The 19,307-nt window shown below is 41.2% G+C and overlaps 1 protein-coding gene across 1 annotated transcript in view; it reads left to right on the plus strand.

Annotated features, from left to right (window-relative positions):
* ADGRG2 (adhesion G protein-coupled receptor G2) overlaps positions 1 to 19,307 on the plus strand; it is an 80,120-nt gene that overhangs the window by 9,035 nt on the left and 51,778 nt on the right. The window contains exon 2 of the mRNA XM_064483356.1: positions 1,430 to 1,548. Within this exon, the coding sequence (XP_064339426.1) occupies positions 1,431 to 1,548 (118 nt within the window). The 5' untranslated portion in view covers position 1,430. The remainder of the gene's footprint in view (positions 1 to 1,429; positions 1,549 to 19,307) is intronic.

Genomic DNA, 19,307 nt, shown 5'->3' on the forward strand with positions numbered 1-19,307 from the left:
CAGATTCTTTTTCATTATAGGTTACTACAGGATATTGAATATAGTCAGGATTCTTAAAGATTGCCAGCTTTTCCTTGAGACTGAGAAATCGTGATTCATTCCCATCTTCCCATGTCCTCATCCCTGTAATCCCTACAGTATCTTACCCTGCATGTCCAAGGTGCAAAATAGGTATTTGTTGACTGACTGGAGAGTACAGCTCGCATTCACAGTGCCAGGATCTCTTGTTTACTCACCGCGGCCATAGTCTCAGGCCGGTGCTGTTATCACAATCAGCTAGATGGGGAATCTTGCCCATTGGAAATAACTTGTCCCAAGTCACTCAGACATTGTGTGGCTGAGCCAGGACCTTTGACCTCATGCCCCTTAGTCTTCACCCTGCTGCCTGCACACTGTCTTGGGCTGGGATGACGGAAGCTGCAGTGGTGGCCGGGTTCATAGTGCCCTGTGGCCAGGAGCTCTGCCAGCTGAGAACACACAGCCTGGTCTATCCCAGACCCTTCCCCGGTGGCCGTGTAGAGGGAGCCTGCTCAGTGGGTTCTCACTGCACCCCTGCTTGTGCCTGAGTCTGTGGGTGGGTTGTAATTTCCTGGCTGGCTTCTTCCTCCCTCAGCATCCCACACCAGCACCTGCTGCTGGTGCTGACTGCTCGTCATGAGGTTCTGTTGGCCAACTCCTCCTCTATGGAAGGACTGGACACAGCCTGAGCATTTGCGGCTTTCTCTGTGTGCCGGGCTCCTCCCGGCCCCTACTCCACCTCCATCACATGGATTTCATCTAGTTACCGCCTATTCAACCCTCATATCTCATCTGCTCTGTGTTGGTCCTCAATGAATATTTGTTGGAATAAATGAATGCATGAATAATAAATAAGACTGTTAAACTCAGTTCTGATACAAACTTTGCTTTTTAAAAAATATTGACTCTGCCTTCCTGACTCCTAAAAATGCAAGCGATGATAATGAATCAACATGTAATAAAGGGGAAGTGCAATGTACCCATCCTTTTACAGTATAAGACATAAATAGGGGTAGATTATTTATAAGATTCCGTGACCTCTTCTGATTCTTAGCATAGTATTTAACCAGCCTTTATATAGTGATAATACTTATATATGCAGTGTTTTGTGTTTTTAAATTCTTCTCTTGATATTTTGCATTTGTTGAAGTTTTCCGTAAATCCACATGGACTACCTTGCTTATCATTTTTATTAGAATATAGTATTCCACGGGGTGGTCCTCCCATGATAAACATGGGTTTCGCTTTTGGTAGCCAGTGCCCACCTGATATTGCCAATTCTCTGGAGCTAGGGTAATTTGAAGGCAGCAGGATTGCAGGTTGCCTTGGTTGAGGAACTGACCTTTTGGGCATTGCTGTGTCATGATTATGGCAAGCTGTGATGATGTGTTTTCTCCTTATTTTATTCCAGGATGTTTTTCTCTGGCGGGCAGTGTGGCCATGTTGGCAGACCTGAAGAACTTTTACTGACGTTCAAGATATTCCTTGTCATCGTTTGTCTTCATGTTGTTCTGGTTACATCCCTGGAAGGTAAGGTGCTTGTTTTCTTTCATCTTTTTTTTTTTTTTTTCTGTTTTACCTGTGTGTGTGTGTGTGTGTGTGTGTATGTATGTATGTGTGTTTATTTAGGTTTTTTTTTTACTGTGGTAAAATAAACATAACATAAAACTTACCATTTTAACCATTTTTAAGTATATAATTCACTGGCACTAAACATATTCACAATTTATGCAATCATCACCACTATCCATTTCCAGACCATTTTCATCATCTCAAATAGCTACTTTGTACCCATTAAACAATAACTCCCCTCCCTCCCATCCCGCATAAGCTCTATTTTATCTCTATGATTTTGCCTGTTCTAGGTAGCTCATATAAGTATAAGGAATCATGCAATATTATCCTTTTGTGTCTGGGTTATTTCCCTTAGCATAATGTTTCTAAGGTTATCCATATTGTAGTATGTATCAGAACTTCATTCCTTTTTAAGTCTGAGTAATGCTCCATTGTATGTACAGACCACATTTTGTTTATCTATTCCTTGTCATTGGACATTTGGGTTATTTCCACTTTTGGGCTATTATAAATAATGCTACTGTGAACACTGGTGTACAAGCATCCGTTTGAGTCCCTGCTTTCAATTCTTTGGGGCATATATATACCTAGGAGGAGAATTGCTGACTCATATGGTAATTCTATATTTAACTTTTTGAGGAACTGCCAAACTGTTTCCCACAGTGGCTGCACCATTTTACATTCTTACCAGCAAGGCACGAGGATTCTAGTTTCTTTATATCCTCACCAACACTTGTTATTTTCTGTTGTTTTGATAATGGGTGTGAAATGGTATCTCATTGTGATTTTTATTTGCATTTCCTTAATGATTAGTGATGTTGAACACCTTTTCATGTGCTTATTAGTCATTTGTATATCTACTCGAATCTTTGGCCCATTTTTGAATTGGGTTGTTTGGGGGTGGGTTGTTTGGTTTTGTTTGGTTTGGTTTGGTGTTGAGTTTTACGAGTTCTTTGTATAATTCACTCTTTTAATAGTGTCCTTTGATGTATAGAAGTTTTACATTTTGATGAAGTCCAATTTATCTATTTTACTTTATTGCCTGTGCTTTTGCTCTCATATCCAAGAAATGTCACGAAGACTTTCCCCTATTTTTCTCCTAAAAGTTTTATAGTTTCAGCTCTTACGTTTAGGTCCTTTGATCCATTTTGAGTTCACTTTTGTATATGTTGTAAAGTAAGGGTCTAGCTTCATTCTGTTGCATATGGACATCCAGTTTTCCCAGCACCATTTGTTGAAAAGACTGTCTTTTCCCCGTTGAATGGTTTTGGCACCTTTGTCAAAAATCAGTTGACCATATCTATGTGAGGGTCTATTTCTGGTCCTTATTTGTTTCTGTAAGTACCTACTTGAAGGCACTTATGCATGGAAATTTAAGGGAAGTAGAGAATCACCCTAATGAAGCAGCATGGTTTTCAGAAAAAAAGAATCTTTAGAAGCTTATGAAACAAGGAGAAAAGGTACCCGAGGAAGGCCGTAAAAAGGTCACAAATCCCAGGGCTGCGATGTCTGCGTACATTTGCCCCAAAATACAGTGCTGTGGGAATATCAAGAATCATTATTTAAGAAGACATTATTAAGGACACACAGAGAAATACCTTTCTCATTTGGAAGAAAGTTGCAGGGCCAAGGAATCTTTGTTGGATAAAGCAAATATCTCCTAGCAGCAAACAACAACGTAAGCACAACACACACACACACGCACCCAAACTAAATGGAAAACTTCCCAACAGACTAAAACACAATTGACAATCCTTCAAAAGTAGGCACTGGGGCATATTGTCAAGAAGCCACCATACTTTAGAAAAAGAAATGACAAGAGCTAAATGTTCATTGACTGCATTGACTGTGTACAATGTGCTGGGCCCCTCAGTGCATTATACACATCCATTCTCCTGAGCTCTCAACCACATCTATTAAAGGGAGATCCTCGTCTTAGCACCATTTCCCAGATAAGAAACTGAGGCTCAAAGGGGTAAGTAACTTGCTCAAGGGAGTGGTCCACCCCTGAGTTTTTTGCTCATAACCACAAAACCAGAATTCTCAAGCTTGAATGTACATTGGAATCACCTAGAAGGCTTGTTAGGGCATGGATTCCTGGGTCCTTCCCTCAGAGGTTTTGACTTAGTAGGTCTGGGGCGGGACCTGAGACATGATGGTTCTAACAAGCTCCCAGGTGATGTTGATGTGACTGGTTCACAGATGATACTTGGAGAAACACCGAGTATACAACCGGCAGGAGACATAAGTAGGGAGAGAGAACGCCAGATCTATATCGTGGGATACAAACTCTGTTGCAGCCATGTGACGTTTGTGTAAACTGTGCTTGCATACATCATCTCCTTGGGGCATTAAAACATCGCTGTGGAATTGTCAGGGCAAAAATCAAATATCCCTACTTTACTGATGAGTAAATGTCCCCAGGGACATTATTGGTTAGGAAGCGGCGGAGCCAGGCTAGATACTAGATCTTCGGTCTCACGTTTCAGTGCTTTTTCCACCACAGGGTAGATGAAGAAGGAAAATGGAACACAAGGGGAAAAAAATCATCAAAACGAAAGCTGCTTGGTAGAAATAAGTCTTTTGGAAAAACTATATTTAAAAGTGATGCAAACGTGGCAGGTCAACAGGAGAGTTCATGGCTCTGAAACCAACCAGAGTAGGGAAAACCTGAGTGGATGCTGAGGTCGCTGAATGCATTTCTTGCTCTGGCTCGCCGATGAATTGATTTCTGAGGCAGAGGTTCTCACGATGTGGCCTCAGACCAGCAGCATCAGCATCACCTGGGAGCAGTCTAGAAGTACAGGTTCTCAGGCCCCGCCTAGAGAATCGGAAACTCTGAGGGTAGGGCCCAGCAGCCTGTGTTTTAACCAGCCCTCCAGGTGATGTCAGTACATGCCCAGGCGTGGAAACACGATCTTAAAGAATTGACTGAAACATTACTGCTGGCAGAGTGATACAGGAGAAAGGTGGTGAGATCTAGGGAGAGAGCCCTCCGCATGCCTGCCATCTGCTATTTGGATGATCTTGATTTGCCACTAGCCCAATATGAGCCTCTATTTCCTCATCTTCAAAATTGGTATAGTCGTGAGCTCCCCTAATGGGCTTTTATAAGGCTCAGTATATGTTAAAAAGAAAAAAACTCCGTGAAGGTGGAGGTTTTTCCTTTTCTTTTTTCCCCCAGCTTTATTGACATATAACATTGTGTATGCAAAGGTTTTTTTGAATGAAGTGTTTGAGGCTGGAAAGGGCTAAATAGGAGTTCATTATTGTCTTTCAGAACACCCACTAAGAGTATTCATGCATGTTATTTAATACTCACTTTGATAATATTTACCTTGTGCCAGCCACTGTTCTGAACCTTTATAAAAGGCTAACTCATTTAAAGTTCACTCAATAACCCTTTGAAGTAGGCACTGGTATTAGCTCCATTTTACAGACAAGGAAACTGAGGCACAGAAAAGGAGTAACACCCTAGGTTAAACATTTTGGTCACAGAGCTGCAATTCAAACTCAGGCCATCTAACCCAAAGTCTGTGTGTTTGCCCACTGAGCTGTCCTGTCTGTCAGCATTCTTAACCTCTCTGCTACACCAGGCTCAGTTGTTTGGTGGTTGTGCTTGGTAGGTTAAAAATAAAGGTGGAATCCACTGAATGTTGGACTAGATCATCCACATGCTTTATAGGCACCATCTCCCTGAACAACTTTGGACTGAAGCAGGTTCTCTTCAGTTCAGGCTGTCTTAGATCTGGTCTTTGATGAAGGCCAAGGGGACTGATCCACTACTTCTACGCTAGATAATCAGTTGTGTGGTAATGAGTGCCTACTGTGCGCCCAGCATTACCGGCTGCTGAGAGAACATCATCTCTGACTCCAGAGAATTTACACTCTAGTTGGAGGGACGTGACCATGACACGTGAGAACAATACAAACTATAACTAAATCCTAGAGTGTGAGTCAGGGCTATAGGGCTCTAACATATGTGGCCAAATTGTGGATTAGTCTAGTTAAATGTTAAGCCACCTGTAGTAGGTGCTATTGGTGCTCTGCCCATCTCCCTGTGGCCCACCCCAAAGAGGTCATCTACCGACAGATCCTGTGCCTGCTGATGGCTCCTATGTCTCTCTGACTGAGAGTGATCTGTGCCCATGGGCCATGCTTGGCCTGTGCATGGAACAAGCTGGAGTTCCAGCTAGAGCGCCAGGGAGTTAACACCCCAAAATAGTGAGGAATGTGAGTTGGTGTTTACCTATGCCAGCTTCCTTGTCCCGTGGCGGGACAATGCTGAGGTGTGTTCTATACACCAAGTAGATTGTTGGATGGAGCCCCAGTTGCCCATAGTAGCCACGTGCTCATTAATGTACCCATTGTTGACTTTACTCCCTTCCCTACCTCATTTACTCCCTCCATCTGCTTCCTGGGGTCATGCTTGTTTGGAAACACACTCATCTTCCAAGGTCCAGCCAAATATTACTAGCTCTATAAAACCTTCCCTGACCACTTCAGAAGAATTCATCTCTTTCCCCAGTGCTCACTTTTCTCTTTATCTTTTTATACTTATTTTGTAGATGTACTCCATTTGCATCATGAGTCCTTTCAGTGCACTATGAGGGGCGGGTGAGAAGGGAGGATGAAAGCTTGATAAGGTGGGTGGGAAACTAATGGGATGGAAACTACTGAGTCCTGAGGGCCCGCTCTGGGGCAGGCCCTTCTAGGTGCTTTATGTATATCATCGCTTTTAACCCTCACAAAAACTCTTTATGGTAGATGCCATCAGTCTCAGTTTGCAGATGAAGAAACTGAGTGTCAGAGAGATTAAGTCCTTTGCCCAGAGTCACACAGCTCGGAGGATTCCCCATCGCAGTCAGTAGCCTGTTCTGTTCATACAGTACCAGGTTGCTCAGTAAGTGTGTGAAGACTGCATGAACATGTTGCTGAGACATGGGAAGAAGATGGAGAGGGAGCCTGAGGTAGACCACCGGGGAGCGGCTGTTCCCCCCAGCTCTGGTGGACGTGAACTGCAAACACAGTAGCTTCACCCTGGAAACCTGAGAGATAACTCAGCTCTTGACAGCGAGGAGAGATAGATATTGACACTCTTTTGTTAAGCCACTGGTCAACAGAGAGAAGCCTTAGACCTTTAACACTTCCAGTTGTGTAACTTGGTGATGTTTGAGAGTCATTCTTGGTCTACCAGAAGCCCAAATGAGCTTTGGCAGGTAACTATACTTGACTCCAGCCTCTAGTTCTTTTGGGCTGTGCCAATCCTTTTTTCTTTTCTTTGTTTTTTTTTTTTTTTTTTTTTTTTCTGTCTTCCAAAGAGGTCTTCTTTTAGGTACAACTATTTTCCAGAGGATGAGATGACGTAATAGTGGAAGATGGTTATAATTTCATTCTTGCAGAGTTGTCTTCCCCATTTGGAAACAATTACACATTTGAGCCAGTTTGGTGATCTCATGAGCTATAATCCCAACTTACTCTCTTTCTGGGTTGGGTCTAGATCTTTCTGTGCTGCAGGCATTTCCAGTGATAGACTTCTCTATAATTCCCCGTCTCCAAGGCCTCAGTGTTTTGTCTTCTCTTACCCTCTCATGCTTTCTCCATCCTTGTTTTTCCTTGTGTAACACATATTGGAGCTGGAGGAAGTAGACTATATACTCCTGAAAGGCAGGGAAACTGTCTTCTTTGACTTTGTGCTCTAATACCAAACCCAGTGCCGGTCTCCTTGTCTCTGAATTTCCTATGTGTGAAATTGAGGTTAGAAATACCATAGTGGTGATCTGATACTCAGCCAACCGCCCAACCCTCCCAAATCCCACAATTTGGTTGTGCCCTGGCTCTTTCCCTGGCAGGTGGAAGTGGTGACAAGGGATGGTAGAGACTCTAGATGGCTTGAGGGGGGAACTGAAAGCAGAGGACATTGTGTCCCACTTCTCACTTAGAATGCCGGTAAGAACTCTTCACAGTGGCCTGTACATCAACACAGGGCAGTGGTGATGAGAAATGCTGACACAGTGTGCTTAGGCAAAGAGAAGGCTGGAGGTGGTATCCTCTCCAAGTTTTTCTCATCTCCTGTGTGACACGGTAGGGATTCTCAACTGTCCTCATATTCCTAGTAGGTAGCTCTGTTGAGAGCCAAGGGCAGGGACAGGGCTGTAAAGATGAGGGTGTGGACAACTTAGACCAGGAGCCAAATGGAGGATGTGACAGACACTCAGTGGTGAGAGCTGAGGGGACTTGGGTCAGCAAGAGAGGGACCCCCAGGCTGGGGTGAGATTCTGAGAAAGTAGAACATGGGGCCCACTGGACATAACCTTCCGCAGTGGATGCCACCTGGACCCCCAGGAACCCTGGGGGGTGAGGGAGATCTCTGGAGAAGCCACTGAGAACCCAGGGCTCACTACAAGGTGAGCTCACAGATCCAGGCCCCTTCTCCCTGCTGCAAGAAGAACTGTAGTACCCCAGTCCTAACCCAGAAGCCATCCTGACTCTAGAAGGAAGAGGAGGGAAAACAAAAGATTGTGTGTTAATCCAGAAGACATTGAGTTAACTCAAGGCCATTGTAGAGCAGAAGAGAGGGCTACCTTAAATCATCAAGTTTAAGGATCCCTTTCCTGTACCTCTGGAATGGAGACTCCAAAACAAGATGGAGTCATGCTAGACATCAAAGGAAGCTCAAGGATTTTTAAAATTTGTGTATTGTTGCTATTGTTTATCCATCCAAATTATGTCTACACATTTTAAACTCACTCTAAAACAAATCCATATGGAAACTTAGGATATGTCAGGACAGTGGTAGGAATTGTTGGAGACCATCATCATGTCCTGAATCTGCTCCTCCTCCTGGTTTTATCTTTTCAGGTATGAAGAAATAATCTGGTCAGGTCCTTGAGGATAAGGGGACATCTTTTCTCCTCTCTATATCCTCCATAGTGTTAGCATGTAGTGGGTGTTCAGTAAAACTCTGGCTGGCTGGTTGGTTTTGATTTGTGGCTCAAGTCTGAAGCCTAGAGATGCATTAAAACACGGGCCTCTCCCCTCAGCTTACATCACCAGCGTTATCCTCATCTGAACCCAGTGAGTTCTGATACAACATACATTATTCCTCTGAACTTTTGCGTAGACTTCAGTGAGGTGGCTGTACATTGGCTCTAGTTACCCTTGAAGAATGCATTTCCTCTCCTCCATGTGATGAAGGGGCTTGCCTGATTGCCTGTCAAGATTCCTTCACACTCTGACATTCTGTGAGTTGAATTACCCAGTAGGGACAGTCTTCAGTTTCCTCATTTGTTGTCCTGGGATACCGGGGATTCACGGGGTCTGCCTCGAACTAAGAACCACTCATCTCTGCAATCCCATTTTAAGGCTGCTCTCCTATTCAAAGTTCCTAATATGAAACTGGGGATAATTTAAAAGTCATAGTTTTTCAAACTACTTCTTTTTACATGAGGCAATTTCAAAGGCTCTTACAGTTACAATGAAGCCGGCGAATCTCTTGATTTCTAAATTGATGAAAGCTCCAGAAATGGCTTTTGCTGACTGCTAAATCTCCCAGGTGCCAGTGCTAGCCTTGCTTTGCTCTTCGTGGAAAAGTCCCAGTGTCTCTTTGTAGGCTCCAGTGGCAACAGCATGTAGTACTGAACATTAGGAACAGTCGCAGCAACCTGTCTGGACATTTCTATAGGTCTTCATAGTTTACAAAGCACCTGGGTGTGTATATATCATCTCACCATGTCCCGCTGCGTTGGGTGGAGAAGTTTGTGTTATCCACACTTTGCTGATGAGAAGACTGAAATGCAAAGCAATGGATAATTTTCTAGGTTACTCAGCAAGAAACACCGTCAAGGTGCTGAAGGCAGCTCTCCAGAACTTCTACACCAGACCGCACGAAATGCTTGCTTTGGGCCATATGAGTACATTTTAGCCAAGATCTTTAACAGTGGTGACTTTAACCATGAGGAATGTCCCTTTTGACCAGGGGTTGGCAAACCTTTTCTTTAAAGAGCCAGATAATAAATATTTTTGGCTTTGTGAACCATATGATCTCTGTGGCAACGATTCAGCTCTGCCTGTGTAGCTCAAAAGCAGCCACAAACAATATGGAAATGAATAGGCGTGGCTTTGCACCAGTAAAACTTTATTTACAAGTACAGTCGGTGGGCTGGATTTGGCCCGTGGGCTGTAGTTTCTGGACCCCTGATCTAGACAGAGCCGGAGGGTGTGGCACTTATTACTGATGATTTATCTCACGGCCATTCCTTGCTTTTTTCTTGCTGGCTAAGCCCAGCTTCATAGGATGCTCACCCCTTCCCGCATGACTCCTGATTATTTTAAGCCACCTGTGCAAATGCTGGAAAACTTTCCCCGCTCTTGAGACTCAAGGAAAAACAGTTCCCCTTCTGCGTCCAGAAACACACTGTCCAATGTGATAGCCGCTAGGCACATGTGGCTATTTGAATTTAAATTAACTAAAATCAAGTGAAATTAAAAATTCAATTCCTCCATCACACTAGTCACATCTGAAGTACTCAGTGGTCACCCGGGGCTAGTGGTTGCCATATTAGACAGGGCAGATATAGAATGTTTCCATCATTGCAGAAAGTTCTCTTGGATAGTGTGTTGTGCTTGGATGTTTTTGTGTTTGGATTTGTTGCCCGAACCAGTGGTAGCCATCTTAAAAACACTGGGAAGAGCTAGGGAGTGCAAGTAGAAAATGGAGATAACCTGAGATTTCAAAGATGTGGAGTCTCTGAACTAACAGTATCCCGAAGATGAAAGAACAGAAGGCTGGGAAGGGCCTGCATCTTTGTTGTCATCACTGAGCTGTAGGACCAACCTTAGAACTGTCTGCTTTTGGATTTCTTGTTAGGTGGGCTAAATGAATGTCCTTAATATTTATGGTACTTTTAACTGAATGATGTGTGACTTGGCCCTGAAAACATTCTCACACATCTAGGAGTTAACTTTACAAAGGTTTACTGTGGGTCATGTCATTATAAATGCTTCACGTGTCACCTTAGTGTCTTCTGAAAGTGTCTACAGTCAGGTGATAATCCTTCATTTTCTAGATGAGCAAACTGAGGCTTGGACAGTTTGAATCACTTCCAAGTTCACACCGCAGAAAGTGGAGGTGGCGGAATTCTAGAACTTGTGTCCTTCCTCACTTCCTCAGTGTTTTGTCCCTGAAGTGGTTGAAAATGTATTTTACATGACGTAGACTGAAACTTTGTCATGTTCATTTATCCTGGGATGGACTAGTCCCCCAAAGGACTGGATAAAGATAAAGAGAGATCTGAGGAATAAAAGCAGTAATTCCACTGATTTAATCTGTTAAGAAGTAAGTTGATGTTCCAAGAGAATACGCTATTGAAATGTACCTTGATGTGGGTACATCTTTACTTCAAGGAAATAACGAGAAACAGATTGATCTTGGCAAGAAGTCTCATGTTCACAAGATCACAGTGCTGTGAAAAACCATCAAGATGAATTCAGGGTGCTTCTGCAATGCTGTCTGTGGCAGTTGTGTTCGTTTTTGACACCAGTGCCCCGTTTGACCTGTATCCTTCTCTCTTCTTTCCCTTTAGGAATGCACACAGCATAAAGTGAAAGTTACTCTCTTATCACCTACTGCTTAGTATAGTGTAGAGTTTTGTTCATTTAAGGACGAGAGAAGTGAAAAATATAAAATGGGCAGTAGTCTTGCTTCAGGGAATGAATTAGAATTGCTTATGATTATCTGATTAATTGACTAAACAAGACCTGAACACAAAACCATGTTGTGTTTCAATTTTATAGCATTTTTTTTTGTCTTGCTCCTAATAGAAAATATGATTTGTTATTACAGTGGTTCCTGATCTGGATTCACAGTAAAGTCTAACAAATTCTGGGTTTTGGTGTACAGGCAAGAGTTTGAATGAGTGAAGAACATTCAGTTATAGGATAGTTTCAGAGTAGAATTTTAAAACTTTCAAGTGAGTTGCATAATACCACTAGAGTGTAAACTCTGTTTGAGGCCAGGGGTTTTGTTTTATTCCCTGCTATAACCCCTGTGCCTGGCATACAGTAGACCTTCAAAAATTGGAATAAATGAATAAGCTTTGCGCAAGTCCCCTCATGTTCCTAAGCTTGTTTCCTCACTTGCAGACTGAGGGGCTTGGACTAGTTTGGTATCTAGTCTGTTCCCTACCTATGGCTTATGTTGTAATTCTTTTCTTCCAGTGAACTCCAAGTCCTAAAAGATACTATCTTTCAAAAGATTCATTTAAGTAAAACTGTCCTCCCATTTTTGTGTTGAGCAAATACCACAGAAATAACTGCGTCCAGTGTTTGTGATCAGCAGTAGAAAACCAATATTTTAAACAAAGCCAACATCACACTGTTTTCTCATGCAGTCTTTTGTGGGTAAATAAACAATTTTTGAAATAAGGAAATCTAAGTGACTACCTTTGCCAGTCTTCCACATTTACAGTATTGCACTAGGTCACCGACAACCCTGTGTCAAGCAAGTCTATTAGCGCCATTTTTCCAACAGCGTTTGTTATTTGTGTCTCTGTGTTACATTTTGATAATTCTTGCAATATTTCAAACTTTTCCATTTGTATTACATTTGTTATGGAGCTATGTGAGCAGTGATCTTTGCTGTTACTACTACAACTTGCAGAAGGCTCAGATGATAGTTAGCATTTTTTAGCAATAAAGTATTTTTAAATTAAGGTATGCACATTGTTTAGACATAATGCTACTGCACACTTAATAGACTACAACATAGTGTAAACATAACTTTTATATGCACTGGGAAACCAGAAAATTCGTGTGACTCGCTTTATTGTGGTATTCGCTTTATTTTGGTGGTCTGGAACTCAACCTGCAATATCTCCGAGGTCTTCCTATGCTTCTAAACAAAACATGATGCTGGCATCTCCCAAAGCTCTAGCTGTTTCTGTTCTGCAACTGGCCCAAAGACATTCTGAAGATCCTTACAGCCAGCCAAAGATCCTTATCTTTGAGTGGTAAGATTATGAATTTTTTTTAAAGTTTTCCTTTATACTTTTCTGTGGTTTAGAATTTTCTCCACATTAACCTACATTATTATTATAATCAGAAAAGAAATTTATGTTAATTTTTAGAAGCTTGCCTAAGACCCCGAAGGAGACTGCGTGTCCCAATAGAAGACAACCTCGTAACACCATGATCAGCAGTGCCTTCCACTTTTTCCCTGAAACTTTGCGGGGTCTTGATTTTGTATAAGAGCTTATGAAACATGTTATGATCACCACATCTCCTGAAATCTTTTGACTTCTGCCTCTTTCCTCACATATTTCCAAAGCAATCCCAACAGCGTTTTGAAAATCGGAAGGAAATAGTATAAAGAAGAAAGAAACTGAAGTGGAAGTCTTGCTCAGTAGAAGAGAGAAATCCTTTTCAGAAAAGCCACTAGGAAAATGAGGACTAGACAGAGCATTGTATTCATTGCGGACATGAGCACTATTTTCTGTGTATTATTCTCAACATTGTAGTGGTAGTACCTATGGAGTATGTCCTACTAGGATTATCTTCATCCCTGTTTTCCAGATGGGAAACTAAAGTGAAGGTGGGTTAAGTAAGTTGTCCAAAGTTAAATATCGATGGATTACAAAAGTCGTACAAAATTAGCAAGTGGCAGATTTGAACCTAGGCTGTCTGGGTTTCAGAGTCTAGGTTCTTACCCTACCCACCACACTTGAGTGATTCAGGGCAACGTCATATGGGCTGTTGGGGTTTGATAGGTTAATGTTGGCAGCTGACTTCTGCTCCTCCCTCACCCTCATGTCACAGTAACCCCCCATCCTCTGTTCTTATCTTAGAAATGCCTATTTAACTTCTTTTTTCATGCCAGATCCCCCAAGCACGGGTTCAGGTCCTCTTCGTGTCTTGCCCAGTCTACTGCAGTAGCCTGCTCTCTGGCCTTCCCACTTCAGATCACCCTCCTTGTTTATTTCATAGCTATATATATATATATATATATTTAAAAAATATTGTTCTATGCCAGGGGCTGGGGAGAATGGGGAGTCCATTTTGCACCCGAGTCTGTCTTAGGCTCTGCACCCCCAGAGAAACTAAGCTAAGATGCCAAGGGGGTCACTGCTGTACTGTGAGCTGGCAAAGAGTGGCATGATCTGAGGGAGACTTCTCCAGTCTCCTAGACCCTAACCATTGGTCCCCCCTGACCCCCTTTCTTGGTACTTCTGCACTTGAACATCTACCACAAGAAATTCTCGCTAACTCATAAATTACAGGTGCTCTGGGGTGAGAACATATCAACTGACTAACGGACACTAGTGGGGATCAGGGAGGGATGGGGCACCCAGGCAAATGCTGCTTTCCTTAAGCTCTATCTCTTCAGGAGGAGACAGAGATAGCCCTGGCGTGTGCCTTCTCTTGTGGGGCAACTTCACCTGCATGGGAGTGAAAATTGGTTCTTGGAGGTGAAACAAATCTTATAGATTACACAGTGCTGGGACTAGGATGAGGCAGATGAGGGGTCTAGAGCACAGAATGTTAGGAGACACCCACTCTTTGGGCTGTGTGCAGCCTCTCAGAAAAGGGGCTATTTGAGCAACATTCAAAAGAGGCACCAGAGCAAACCAAGGCACTCTCTGGAGGACAAATGTTTCAGGCAGAGGGAGCAAGCAAGTGCAAAGGCCCTGAGGTGGGAAGATGCCTGGTGTGTTGGAGCAACAGCAGGGAGGCCAGTGTTGCCGAGTGAGGGGAGAGGAGGGGGCTATGAGATCTGGGGAGAGGGGCATCTATGTTGCAGGAAAAGTGAGGAGATTCTATGAAGAAGCACGCCTATAATGCCAGGGTAGTAAGTGTTCAGTAGAGGCCAGTCTGCCTCCCTCCCTGCCCCCTGAAGCACTGAGCAACATTTACATATCAGGCTGAAAAAGTTCAGAAGCTACCAGCCTTCAGAAGTAGAGGGAACACAAATCGTGGCTAGCATTTAAAAATGGAAAGCACAACCAAAATACTCCATTATCTGCACTGGCCTTGACTGAAAGCCTCCATTACTATCTCTGTGTCTAATTTCAGGGGCGCTGGGAAGAGGCGGATGATGCCTAATATCCCCCACCTGTGAGAAATAGATTTTCTTTTTTTTTTTTTAACATTTTTTATTGATTTATAATCATTTTACAATGTTGTGTCAAATTCCAGTGTTCAGCACAATTTTTCAGTTATTCATGGACATATACACACTCATTGTCACATTTTTTTCTCTGTGAGTTATCATAACATTTTGTGTATATTTCCCTGTGCTATACAGTGTAGTCTATTCTACAATTTTGAAATCCCAGTCTATCCCTTCCCACCCTCCACCCCCCTGGTAACCACAAGTCTGTATTCTCTGTGAGTCTATTTCTGTCCTTTATTTACGCTTTGTTTTTGTTTGTTTGTTTGTTTTTGTTTTTGTTTTTTAGATTCCACATATGAGTGATCTCATATGGTATTTTTCTTTCTCTTTCTGGCTTACTTCACTTAGCATGACATTCTCCAGGAGCATCCATGTTGCTGCAAATGGCATTATGTTGTCGGTTTTTATGGCTGAGTAGTATTCCATTGTATAAATATACCACATCTTCTTTATCCAGTCACCTGTTGATGGACATTTAGGCTGTTTCCATGTTTTGGCTATTGTAAATAGTGCTGCTATGAACATTGGGGTGCAGGTGTCATCCTGAAGTAGATTTCCTTCTGGATACAAGCCCAGGAGTGGGATTCCTGGGTCATATGGTAAGTCTATTCCTAGTCTTTTGAGGAATCTCCACACTGTTTTCCATAGTGGCTGCACCAAACTGCATTCCCACCAGCAGTGTAGGAGGGTTCCCCTTTCTCCACAGCCTCTCCAGCATTTGTCATTTGTGGATTTTTGAATGACAGCCATTCTGACTGGTGTGAGGTGATACCTCATTGTAGTTTTGATTTGCATTTCTCTGATAATTAGTGATATTGAGCATTTTTTCATGTGCTTTTTGATCATTTGTATGTCTTCCTTGGAGAATTGCTTGTTTAGGTCTTCTGCCCATTTTTGGATTGGGTTGTTTATTTTTTTTCTTATTGAGTCGTATGAGCTGCTTATATATTCTGGAGATCAAGCCTTTGTCGGTTTCACTTGCAAAAATTTTCTCCCATTCCGTAGGTTTTCTTCTTGTTTTATTTCTGGTTTCCTTTGCTGTGCAGAAGCTTGTAAGTTTCATTAGGTCCCATTTGTTTATTCTTGCTTTTATTTCTTCTAGGAGAAAATTTTTTAAATGTATGTCAGATAATGTTTTGCCTATGTTTTCCTCTAGGAGGTTTATTGTATCTTGTCTTATGTTTAAGTCTTTAATCCATTTTGAGTTGATTTTTGTATATGGTGTAAGGGAGTGTTCTAGCTTCATTGTTTTACATGCTGCTGTCCAGTTTTCCCAACACCATTTGCTGAAGAGACTGTCTTTATTCCAATGTATATTCTTGCCTCCTTTGTCAAAGATGAGTTGACCAAAAGTTTGTGGGTTCATTTCTGGGCTCTCTGTTCTGTTCCATTGGTCTATATGTCTGTTTTGGTACCAATACCATGCTGTCTTGATGACTGTAGCTCTATAGTATTGTCTGAAGTCTGGGAGAGTTATTCCTCCAGCCTCTTTCTTTCTCTTCAGTAATGCTTTGGCAATTCTGGGTCTTTGATGGTTCCATATGAATTTTATTATGATTTTTTCTAGTTCTGTGAACTATGTCCTGGGTAATTGGATAGGGATTGCATTAAATCTGTAGATTGCCTTGGGCAGTGTGACCATTTTAACAATATTGATTCTTCCAATCCAAGAGCATGGAATATCTTTCCATTTTTTAAAGTCTTCTTTAATTTCCTTCATCAATGGTTTATAGTTTTCTGTGTATGATTCTTTCACCTCCTTGGTTAGATTTATTCCCAGGTATTTTATTACTTTGGGTGCTATTTTAAAGGGGATTGTTTCTTTACTTTCTTCTTCTGTTGATTTATCGTTAGTGTAAAGAAATGCAACTGATTTTTGAACGTTAATTTTGTAACCTGCTACCTTGCTGAATTCTTCAATCAGCTCTAGTAGCTTTTGTGTGGACCTTTTAGGGTTTTCTATATATAGTAACATGTCATCAGCATATAATGACACTTTTACCTCTTCTTTTCCAATTTGGATCCCTTTTATTTCTTTCTCTTGCCTGACTGCTGTGGCTAGGACTTCCAGGACTATGTTGAATAGGAGTGGTGATAGTGGGCATCCTTGTCTTGTCCCAGATTTTAGTGGGAAGCTTTTGAGTTTTTCACCGTTGAGTACTATGCTGGCTGTAGGTTTGTCATATATAGCTTTTATTATGTTGAGATATGTTCCCTCTATACCCACTTTGGCGAGAGTTTTTATCATAAATGGGTGTTGAATTTTATCAAATGCTTTTTCTGCAACGATTGAGATGATCGTGTGGTTTTTGTCCTTTCTCTTGTTGATGTGATGTATTACACTGATTGATTTGCGTATGTTGAACCAGCCTTGCGTCCCTGGGATGAACCCCACTTGGTCATGATGTATAATCTTTTTTATGTGTTGTTGGATTCTATTTGCTAAAATTTTGGTGAGGATTTTGGCGTCTATGTTCATCAGTGATATTGGCCTATAATTCTCTTTTTTTGTAGTGTCTTTGCCTGGTTTTGGTATCAGGGTGATGGTGGCTTCATAGAATGAGTTTGGGAGTATTCCCTCCTTTTCAATCGTCTGGAAGAGTTTGAGAAGGACTGGTATGAGTTCTTCTTTGTATGTTTGGTAGAATTCCCCGGTGAAGCCGTCTGGTCCTGGACTTTTATTTGTAGGGAGGTTTTTAATTGCTATTTCTATTTCCTTTCTAGTGATCGGATTGTTCAAGTGTTCAGATTCTTCTTGATTCAGTTTTGGTGGACAGTATGTTTCCAGAAACTTGTCCATCTCCTCTAGGTTATCCAGTTTGGTTCCATATAGTTTTTCATAATATTCTCGTATGATATTCTGTATTTCTATTTTGTTTGTTGTAATTTCTCCATTTTCCTTTCTTATTTTGCTAATTTGTGCTCTCTCTTTTTTCTTCTTTGTGAGTTTGGCCAGAGGTTTGTCGATTTTATTTACTTTTTCAAAAAACCAGCTTTTGGTTTGGTTGATTTTTTTCTATGGTCTTGTTAATCTCTATTGTATTTAATTCCTCTCTGATCTTTATTATTTCCTTCCTTCTGCTGCTTTTTGGGGCTTTTTGTTCTTCTTTTTCTAATTCATTCAGGTGGTGGGTTAAATTGTTTATTTGAGATTGTTCTTCTTTTTTGAGGAAGGCCTGTATCGCTATAAACTTCCCTCTTAGCACTGCCTTTGCTGTGTCCCATAGGTTTTGAGTGGTTGTGCTTTCATTATCATTTGTCTCAAGGTATTTTTTAATTTCAGCTTTGATTTCCTCATTGATCCATTGTTTTTTCAATAACATATTGTTTAATCTCCATGCTTTCCTTTTTTTCTCCTTTGTTTCTCTGTTGTTGATTTCCAGTTTCATGGCATTGTGGTCAGTAAAGATGCTTGAGATAATTTCTATCTTCTTAAAATTGTTGAGGTTTCTTTTGTGCCCAAGTACATGATCGATCCTGGAAAATGTTCCATGTGCACTTGAAAAGAATGTATATCCTATTTTTTGGGGCTGTAATGTTCTGAAAATATCCACCAAATCTAGTTTTTCTATTGTAGTATTTAATTTCTCTGTTGCCTTGTTTATTTTCTGTCTGGAAGATCTGTCTAGTGATGTTAATGCAGTGTTAAAATCTCCAACTATGATTGTATTCCCATCAATATCCCCCTTTATCTCTGTTAGTAATTCTTGTATGTACTTAGGTGCTCCTATATTGGGTGCATATATATTAACGAGTGTAATATCCTCATCTTGTATCACTCCTTTAATCATTATAAAATGTCCTTCTTTATCTTTCTTTATGGCCTTTGTTTTAAAGTCTATTTTGTCTGAAATCAGTACTGCAACACCTGCTTTTCTGGCTTTTCCATTTGCATGGAATATCCTTTTCCATCCTTTCACTCTCAATCTATATGTGTCCTTCTCCCTAAAGTGGGTCTCTTGTATGCAGCCTATTGAAGGTTCTTGCTTTATTATCCAGTCTGCCACTCTGTGTCTTTTGACTGGAGCATTTAGTCCATTAACATTTACGGTAATTAATGATAGATGTGTGTTTATTGCCATTTTGAACTTATCTTTGCAGTTGAATTGGTATATCCTCTTTGTTCCTTTCTTCTTCCTTTTGTGGTTTGGTAATTTTCCTTTGTATTATCATGGATTTTATTTAATTTTTGTGACTCCTTTGTAAATTTTTGGCTTGTGGTTACCCTTTTTTGTAAATCTATCAACCCATTACTATAACTGTTTTTATTAAACTGATAGTAACATAATCTCAAACCCATCCTACTGTTAAAAAAATTTAAAAAAGAAAGAAAAAAATATTCTATATTTCCCTGCCTCCCTCTCCCACTCTCAGTAATTTGTATGTCTTCTTTTATAATTTCATGTTTACTTTATTTGTAATTCATGAGTTATCACCTTTCCAGTTGTGTGTTTCTCATTTCTGTAGCATCCTGCTGCTTTTCTATTTAGAATAGCCCTTTCAATATTTCTTTTAGCATGGGTTTAGTGTTGCTAAACTCCTGCAG

Source organism: Camelus dromedarius, chromosome X (assembly GCF_036321535.1).
Source record: "Camelus dromedarius isolate mCamDro1 chromosome X, mCamDro1.pat, whole genome shotgun sequence".
Taxonomy (NCBI): Eukaryota; Metazoa; Chordata; class Mammalia; order Artiodactyla; family Camelidae; genus Camelus; species Camelus dromedarius.